Source organism: Chenopodium album, chromosome 10, assembly GCF_948465745.1.
Source record: "Chenopodium album chromosome 10, dcCheAlbu1.1, whole genome shotgun sequence".
NCBI classification, from domain to species: domain Eukaryota; kingdom Viridiplantae; phylum Streptophyta; class Magnoliopsida; order Caryophyllales; family Amaranthaceae; genus Chenopodium; species Chenopodium album.
The window spans coordinates 63,036,966-63,047,278 of record NC_137843.1 but is presented as its reverse complement, the minus strand read 5'-3'; the positions used below and the strand labels follow the sequence as shown (position 1 = coordinate 63,047,278).

The following is a 10,313-nucleotide window of genomic DNA, read 5'->3' as shown; positions in this document are numbered from 1 at the left end:
TGTGATTGCCTCCAAATTACTACAAAATTCAGACATTTCCCATTAATTAAACTGTAAATAGTAAGGTGAAAATGGTATGAAACACCATATAATTAACAAAATCACCAAAACTGTTATGGATCATATGAGGATTGAGGAGTAATACAGATTCTAATTATTGATATCATAATTTGATAAACACTTAATAGAGTAATTAATAAATACATCCGAATGAGGTTTTCATCTTAGCCTTCTACAGTAATACTTCGTATTGTTTTGGATGAACTCTATATAACAACGAGAAAATGCTAATTCTTCTTGCAGACTAAGGAAGAAAAGGAAATGAAACAAGAAACTGAAAGGAGTAGCATGAAGATATAAAAGAAAGTAAAATGAGATGCATGCATGGCTATTTTATTTTATGTAGATTATTTCTTCAATTACGGAGTATGACTTTATGAGTATGTAAGTAACGTAAAACTTTGTTCCTTATCTTCGACCTATTTATTTCAATCTTTTCATGTTTATTTGTGATCTCCATAATTTAAGATTTATCCTCTTAATTACCTTATTTTTACTAATTATACTTAGACGATAAATAATTGTTTTAAAATTGCGGAATAATGGAGTATCATTATATATATGCACCCTTTATTCTTTGGGATCGATCTTCCAAAATTTTAAGGAAAATTTGTAATTATTAATCTCAAATTTGGGTCATTTACTTTGATTAATCCCAACTTTTCATTATTATTGAATAATCCCAACTTTGGAAGGCATTTTCTTTTATCAGGTCATGACCGGTTAATAAAAGTCAATGACATATTGTTACAGGTAACTTGACACGTGTCAAGCTCTGATTGGTCCAAAAAAAAATTTTAAAAAATTAAAAAATACAAAAATTGAAAAAAAAAAAAAACTCCATCCTCTCCCCTTCCATTCACCGAGCCACCCTAACCCCCACCCTGACTGCCCAGTCTCATCTCCTCCCTCCCTCGTTGGCCCACCGTCCCACCCCCACCTTTAGCATCGCCACTCCACCTGGCCCTAATAACCAACCCTTGCATCGCACAAACCCACCTCAACTCCTTCCCCCACTCACGAAAACCACCAAACGCCCCTTCCCCACCATTTTGTTCGGGTTTTCGATAGTTTTCGTGAGTGGGGGAGGGCAAATTGGTGGTTTTCGTGAGTGGGGGAGGGAGATCGGTGGTTTTCGTGACTGGAGGAGAAAAATTAGCGGTTATTTGTGAGTGGGGGAGGAAAATCAGCGGTTTCGTGAGTAGGGTTGGGAGATCAGTGTCAGAGAAGAGGGCGGGGGTGCGCCTAGGCACCGGTGAAGGGCGGAGATGCGTCTAGGAAGCGGTGAATTAAAGAGTGGAGGTGCGGTTAGGGGTTGTTGTGGCTTGGGGAGTTTTCGGCGAAGGGGAGTGGAGTTGTAGTGGCTTGGGGCTTGTTTGGGAGTTGTTTTTGGCGATGGGGGGTAGGGCTGCGAGTGGTTTGGGCCGGGGAAAGGAGTGAGGATGCTGTGATTTTTAGTGGTTTACGGTGGGCTTGGGGAGGGAGATGGTGGTTTCCGGTGGGTGCTAGGGAGGGAGGCGGTGGGGGTGTAGTGGGATGAAGGTGGCTGGGTTTGGTTTTTTTTTTTTAATTTTTTTTGGTTTTTTTTTTAAAAAAAAATTACTAATGAAATTGCGACATGTGGCATTTAAGAAAAAAAAAAGTTACCTTTTAAACCGGTCATCGGTCAATTGACTTGATAAAAGAAAATGCCTCCCAAAGTTGGGATTATTCAAAAATAATAGATAGATGGGATTAATGAAAGTAAATGGTCCAAAGTTGGGATTAATAATACTCCCTCCGTGTTTTGGTAAGTGTTACACTTACCAAATCCGGCCGTGTTTTAATAAGTGTTACACTTCCTTTTTTGGCCAAAAGTTACATTAAAATATTATATCTCTCCTCTCATAGTCACCACCCAAACCCACTACTACTTTTTTTTTTATTATATCTTTCCTCTCACATTTATTACTTTTCAATAAACTATTAACCCCACTATCTTTCTTTTACAATTTTTTAATACTCCAACTACTCCACTTACCTATTATTTTATTTAAGTCAATTAAATTGCTTAAAATTATGTGACGGTCAAACTATAACATTTAAAAAAATACGGAGGGAGTAACAAATTTTTTAAATTTTAATTAGGAACATCACTATATAACCTAGCTACATACTAGCACCAGATTTTTTTTTTTTTTTCCTACGTATCATATATCATTGCCACGAATTGATGAGAGGACATAACCTTATACGGAGTACTAATAAATTATGATCATGTTATTATACAGTATGTTTATGTATCACACATTCACACAAACTCCCAAAAACTTTGAAAACAATGTCAAATAAAAGCATGCATGCATGGGCATGGACCCCCTATCCGTTCTAAATTTCTTGCTTGCTGCATCTCAGTTGTCAAATCTGTCTTTTTAGTTAACCTTGCTTTAATTAGCATAAGCACATGTTTTGTTGAAAATCTCCAACAAACTTTGAATTGCTAGGGTTTAATTTATGCATGCATGTTATTTATATTTAATTTTGTTACTCGCTATAAAATGACATAGTAATGTTAGTTAGGTAATCATGCATATGGAGGATCTTAATTCTAAACGTCAACTATATCTGTTGTGAGTTTATTGCTTCATTAGTTAGTTGGTCAGTCAAAATTGGGTTAATTTTTTCGATTCAAACTTGCTCCTTACTCAATAAATCTTAGGTAATACTCGGCCCAATAACAACTTGCATGTGTGTACATTAAACAATCGGTAAACAATGTTTTTTGTTTTTGGTCTCTATAGAGTAAGAACGGCATTTAGAGATGAAAGTAGTAGTTTTTGTTCATACAAAGTAGTAAGATTACAAGTGTGTACGTTAAAGGTCGAAAACTATGTATAATGACTCAGTTCTAATAACTCTTCTAATTTAAGTCATACACCAGTGTGTTGTAGATTTGTACTATCCATTCTAATATATTTCTTTGTTTTCATCAAATTGATTTGAATTGGGTTGTACAAACCCTTAGGCTTGGGCAGCACATGCTAGCTATTCAACACATTTTCCCCTTTCCTTTTCAATATGAGTATAATAAAGTATAATTCACCCTCATATTCTATAAGTTAATCATAATTAAAGTTACCATTTCAATATTCATCACCTCATATTCCGTAAGTTAATCACAACCATTATTTGGGCGATCTTCTTCATCTTAACTTAGCTTATCAGAATTTGTTGGAACCTGTGAATATGTCCAAACTAATTAATCTCTAATTTGAAAATTATGTTGTCTAAATTAAGTCTGAGTAAGTTGATGGAGGAGATTGATAACATCCTAATAATCATCTACACACTCACCTTTAGTATCCTTGAAATCATATATATTTTTTTTTTCTCCTTTGATCCATAATTAGAGACATTAGTTAGATTAGAAAACTAAGAGCACATATCCCATCATCTTTTGCAGTTATTTTTTTTTTTTTTTTTTTTTTTGAAGGGATCTTTTGCAGTTATTGATGATCAAGAAGTTCTAACTTACAACCTTGCTAGTACAATCTTTTAAAATATTCATATTCTCGTAACGAAAAAGAATAAAAAAATAACTAATTACATGACCCTTTTCATAGTAACTAGCATATATAGTAGCTTGTACATACAAGGAGGACCAAGGTCATAATACTAGTCCTCAAAAAAATAAACATAATACCCCATGGATTAGATATGATAAAACTATGTGATGATGAGCTTGGATCCATCAATAAAAGTAAATGGTGTTATTACAAATAAATTAAAATTGACTAATTGGAGCACCCCCTCGTGAAGTGTAACATGGTCCCCTCTCTATAAAAATGAAACAAAACAGACATTCGGCCAATAATAATTCAAGTAAGTAACTAAAATAAAATCCTCCAAATAGTTACGTGCGTTAACCAACTAGAACTTTGATGAATCTGATCTGTATGCAAACTTGTGACTCAACAAATGTTCTTCTTCTTCATTGGATATTTTATGTTTCAGATTACTCATTACTGCTACTACTAACCTTTTTTCTTTTTTTTGTTTTAACTCATTTAAATGATGCTGCCAATTGCTTGTTGCATTTGATGTTCACAGGTGGCCTCTTAATTTAGACAGCTGCCACGTGTCAGGCTTAGACTTTGCTCTTATAAACAAGGGCTACTTTCTAGCTTAGCTTAGCTAGTTAGCTAATAGTAATACTACTCCATATTTGATGAACGGTCATAAATTATAAGAGTATTTATGATTGAATTTGTAAGATATGTTCATTGTTAGACATGTAATCTTCATCTATAAACTTGTGATTTTCTTTATAATGAATACCACCTCAATGGATGATAATATAATACAGATTGAGTACAAAGCATATATTAAGATCGAAAATAATGGAGAGTGGCTATTTGGCTCAAATATTCATTTCAGTTTACGACATTGTTTGTTACTCCGTATTATATTACTACTTATCAAACATGTTTTTAGAGGTATATCGATATATCATGTTCATGTTTCGGGGAAAAAACCCCTCACGCATAACCTAATTAAGATTCAAATTAAAAGTTTTGTTTGAATCACATAATTTTAAGTCAAACAAGTTTGACAAGTTATGAACTCGTAGTATCATATCAAGTTGTTAGAGGTATATCAATATATCACGAACCTATTTTGGAAGAAAAAAAAACACACACTTAATCACATAATTGAGATTCAAATCATCCTTCCATACCATTACATGAGTTCCATTTTCCTTATATAATTGCATGTAAGGGCCTTAGCTTAAGTTTGGGAATTGGTCAATTGGATTAACTAACTTAGGGTAAGAATTTTTGGTCGACCAAAAAATCTCTCTATGTAAGTCAATCCTAACTTGTCTATTCTATTTTGTGTAAATCTGATTTAGGTATGTTTGTATTTTAGCAGTATTATATTTAAAGGATAGAAGCTTTCAAATTTTAAAATAGTTTTGCAACTTTAATCCTAGTGTCAATGAATAGAATGAAAGTTAACTAGCATTCACAATACACATTGGTGTGATTAATACTGTCATTCAACTGTCAAAGGTAGGTTTATCGTTTAAGTCACACAGATTAAAAGTGCATAATTTTTGCATTAGTTATGGTACTATCACAATCATTATTAGAGGTGGTTTCCTAGGTATAACATTGAGAATTCTCCTTGTAATATCTTCTATGATTTGCCTTACAACACTACTAGTACACTACCCATGGAAAATCGGCAGCAAGGGTTACGTTGATACACAAATAATGTTCACAACGGAAAAGTGAAACAAAGAGCTCAAAGTTAGCATATAATTTAAATTCTACAATAACCTTCTTGTATATATTCCTTCATGCATTCTCTAACTGATAATCTAAAAAATAGACTATCTTTTTGCTTAGATTTTTTTTTTAAAACATCTTAGGATCTATTCTGATTTATTAAACTGAACTGAACTAAACTGAACTGAATATTTTATGAGAGAAGAAAATTAGAAATTGAATTGAATTGAACTGAATTGAACTGAACTGATAGGAGCTGAACTGAACTGAACTAAACTAAAATTAAGCTGAAGAAAAGACCCTTAGATTTCTTATTTATTTTGGATGTAAATATCTTTTTAGATTTCTTATTTATTTTGGATGTAAATATTTTTTTAAATTTCTTATTTATTATGAGTAGTGCATGAGTGTAATATCTTAAGTTTTTTTAAAAATAAAATACAGTACGGTATAAAAATGGGTGTGATTAATTTTGACAACGAAGCAAAAAAAGTAAATGGCAGAAATGAGTCCCTAGTCCCAAGAGAGGTGGCAAAATCAGAGAGAAGTGAAAAAATTGGCATGTGCTTTTTGGCCTTTTTCTTAAATTGGGTTTTGGAATCAGAAATTACAGGGATTCCCAATCTCAAATACTCCTCCACAGCATTCTTGCCTTTATGGTAAATCCCACATGCTATCTACCTGCTTCTTAGGAGGTCATCACTTAATTCTTTCTGCTACCGTTTCTGCTTGCATTTACTCTATAATTTTCTACTATAAGTTAAAGCTAAATTTGATCTTATCTCCCAACTCACTAGTCACTACTACTCACTCAAAACTCCCTACTTGCCAACAGAACCCTAATTTTCTATCTCTATTAATCTATTATCGTGCATATATAATTATATCTGTATTATACTACGTAGTATAAAGTTATAAACCAACATTAATTTCATTATCGATACCAAAAAATAATGATGACATACAACTTTATACGAGTGACACAATGTACAACTATACTACGGATCGGAGTATATTACATTTATTGATTCATTTAATGTTAGGTATATTTATTGTAATAAATCTAATAATATATGATCAATTGCTCGTTGTTTTTCAAATTTCAATAATTTACTAAGAACAAAGGAAGTTTCCAATATGTTGCTTGCATTTTTCTTGATTATTGCAAGTATAATACTCCATAAGATATAACTCAACAATTATACTATGGAGTTTTATTTTGTATTAAATCAAGTAAGTAGGTCAAGCAAACCAATTGATAAATATTTATTTGGATCATCATTTCTATATCAAAATAATTGGGAATTGAATACCAATATTAATTTATGTAAAACTTCTCGGTGTATGGGTATTCTAAACTGGCCTCATCACATGCCTTAGCTAAATGGTTTCTGAAAGCTATCCTACCCGAAAACTGGGAATGGAAGAGTAAAAAATCAATTACTTGCCTACATAAATGCATTCTCACACTTCTCAGATCTTTTACCAATAATTAATTCCTTTAATCCAACCAACCACCACCTGAACTAGAGCAATAATACAAATTACTGCTTAGAAATATAACTGTCCATTTCCTAGATACGTAGTATACTCAAATCAGTCACATACATCACATGTAACCAAGGTAGCTTGGTAAAGCATTATAACTCCTACCAAAATTGTCTCATCTCCAACCTTGCTCAGTGCTCACCTTGCCGGATTTGGCCTATTTAGGCACTTAGCTCGACTAGGTTGATCTGTGAAGGATTTCAATGCAAGTATATTCAGTATATTTGTACATTAATCTCAAAATTTACGTACCAACTCCATCACTTTCCGCTTCTCACCTTGGCCACATTAGCTACGTAGCTAAATAAGGTTCCGGTACATATAATGAATATACTTCCACATTTATCACAAATTTAACACATCGACTCTATCGATTAACAAGCTTTCCAACTTTCTGCTAGTTACCTATGCCAATTTAACTACGTAGCTAGACTGGGTTGACACGTGAAGGATTACGGTACATATAATGGATAATACTTGCACATTCAGCACAAAATTTACACATCGACTCCATCCATTTTACCAACTTTCCACAATCCACATTGTCATCACTCATTCAATAAGGACATTACAACCGCAAGTAAAAATAACAGAATTTAATCACACCAAATGAAAAATCCACATTCCGAAAATGTGATGTTAGATTATTTACCACCAAATGTTTTCTTTCTACCTCCGAAATGGATAAATAAAAACAAACAGGATAATCTGTAATTACCATTTTTCTTGGTGAATAACAAAATTAAAAACATCACTACCCTATAAATCAAACAAAGATTTTTATACATAATAATAACAATAATAATAACAATAACAATAACGAAACTAAACCGAACCCGTTTCCGGCGCGACCGCGGGTTCGGAACTTGACCCTTCACCATCCCTATTACCGGTGCTAAGCCGAGACAGAATCTCTCTCATCGCACGAATCTGCATCTCAAGCGCCGGTATATAATCCGTCGCTTCTTCTAGAATCACCGGAAGTGGCTCTTTCTGGCAACCGGGAACCAACCTACCAAGAGTCTTCACCTTCCTTTGAACATCCGGTAACCGGTTACCTTTTCCCTTTAGCTTCAATATCTCTATCCTCGGCTTCCTCTGTGGCGGTGACCGGTTAACCCCGGTTGCCGTAACACGCTGCCGTTTGTGAAGCTTCTTGTGTAGGAAGCTAAGCCGAAATCGGCTCTTCAATATGGCTCGGCTCCAACGCGTTCGCCCACGCGCCGCCACTGCTAAGGCTTTGTCGGCGGCTTCTCGAACAATCCGGCTTGGTCGTGGCGTAGCCGCCGAAGACGGTGTTGATGACGCTGACGATGACGTTGACGGTGAGATTCGAACTTGACGGAGAGCTTGAAGAAGCTTAGTTGAGTATATTTGTTGAGTTTTTTCGGATTTCCAGGAAAATGTTTGAATGTCGCCATTGTTAGGGTTTGTAGAAGAGAGAGATTGTGAAGATGATTGTTGTTGAGAAATTTTCATCTTCTTTTTCCGACGCCTTGATTCTCTTGCTCTGTTTGAGCTGCTTGCGACGGGATTTGCTACTACTGATGGTGATGATTCCATTATTATTTTTTAGGAGAACTTTTTCTCTCTCTTCGACCAACCAATAGAAATTCGAGGATGTTGCGGATGATCAAAAGTTTTTTCTGACGGTTAATTCAGCTTTGATGATCAAATCTGCAGAAAATAAAAAAGAGAGAGAATAACAGAGATGATTAGATTCACAAAAGGCTTATCTCAGGGATATTCTTTTAGGTGAGATTCTACTGATTTCTCTAGAATCAAATTTCTCGATAAAAAAAAATTATGATAAATTAATCGCCTGATAAAGCGAAATTTACAGACAAATTCAGCTTAAAACGTTAAAGATGATGAACAAGTTGAAATAATCGTCGAAAATCATCAAAAATTCAGAAAACAGGGCATATAATGAATTTATTCTACGAAAAGATATCGATAAAATGTGATTTTAACGAAAATTTGTCAACTGAAAGCGAAAATCACTCACGTATTCTGAAAATCGTCACAGAATAATCACAAATTATCATTTTAAAAAAAAAAGGAAAAAAAATCAATCGTCAAAAACTATTGTTAAACTGATGAAAAATCATCCAAAATTCGAAAATCATAGCAACAATAACTACTGCAAAATTTAAAAAAATTAAGAAATGAAGAGAATGAAATTACCTTAATGTTGTTGAAGAAGGAGAGAGAGAGAAAAAATGGCGAACAAAAAATTAAACGACAAGTGAACAACCGTTTAGGAGTATGAAGAGGAGGAGAGAGAAAGTGAAGTTAGAGAGAGAGACAGAAAGAGAGAATTGCATGTGCGGGAGAAAGGAGAAGGCTAATAAAAGCGAAAGAGTGGGGGAAGAAGAAAAGGTAAAGGGGATAAATAAATTAAAATGTGGTGGAGTTGGAAAAGCACGCGTCGTTTCTTCAATTTCACAATCAAGCTTTACTGTTTTCGGTGTCGTTTTGATCCATTTTTTTTAATTTTATTTTTCTCTATTTCTTGATTTTAGAATACAGGTACCTATAAGGCCCCGTTCTCATTAACTTAACTTAGGTGAACTGAACTGAACTAATTAAAGATGAGCTGAATTGAATTGAATTGAAATGAATATTGTATAAGAGAAGGAAATTAAAAGCTAAACTGAATTGAACTTATTAGAGCTGAATTGAACTAAACTAAAAATAATCATATGTGAACACTGAACAGACCCATAGTTTAATTTGATGTTATTTATGAATACCCTAATAAAAAATACTTTTAATTTAATGGAAAAATGTACTTAATTTGATGTTTTCTCCTAATATCATTTTGAATTATTCAAGTAATTAAGTTCACATAATTTCAAGCAAGTCAAAATTGAATATAGGTTGATTCGAATGAAAGCTATAATACTCTCTCCGTTTTTTTTATATGCATCACTTGGTGATGCGCGGAGTTTTAGGAGGGTAATATAATATTGTGAGTGGATGAATAATATATTATAGTATAAGTAAGATGGGACCATGAAAGAGAAAGAATATGAGGAAGAGTAGATATTTTTATTATATAAGTGGGGATCATAGAGGAGAGAGAAATGATAAAATAATTTAAGTGGGATTTAAAGTAAGAGAGAGAATTGATAAAATAAAGTATAAAGTTTTCAAATAAGGAAGTGATGCATTTAAAAAAAAAAAACAACTATAAAAGGGAAGTGATGCATATAAAAAAAACGGAGGGAGTATGAGTTATCTGCAAAATACTCAGCAACTCGTTTCCAAATCTAAGGGCTCGTTTGGTTGAATGTAGGAATTGCAAATTCTTTGGAAAATTGATTTCTCATGAAATTGAACTTCCTAAGAAATTCTAAAAAATGTTTGATTAACTAAGGGAAGTGGAAATTCATGGGAATTTCTACTTCCCATAAATTTGTCAACCAAACA

At 33.5% G+C, this 10,313-nt stretch overlaps 1 protein-coding gene across 1 annotated transcript; it reads right to left on the bottom strand.

The window, feature by feature from the left end:
* Positions 1–7,501: 7,501 nt before the first annotated feature.
* On the bottom strand, positions 7,502–9,220 carry LOC145564597 (transcription factor bHLH147-like). Its single transcript, XM_081624871.1, has 2 exons — positions 9,066–9,220; positions 7,502–8,555 (listed from the first exon to the last, which is right to left on the bottom strand). Exon 2 carries the CDS (start codon positions 8,439–8,441, stop codon positions 7,704–7,706), a length of 738 nt encoding a protein of 245 aa, XP_081480997.1. The 5' UTR covers positions 8,442–8,555; positions 9,066–9,220; the 3' UTR covers positions 7,502–7,703.
* Positions 9,221–10,313: the final 1,093 nt, after the last annotated feature.

Excerpts from the sequence above, each read along its gene's own strand:
- LOC145564597 (XM_081624871.1), bottom strand. The coding sequence starts at position 8,441 with ATGGAATCATCACCATCAGTAGTAGCAAATCCCGTCGCAAGCAGCTCA.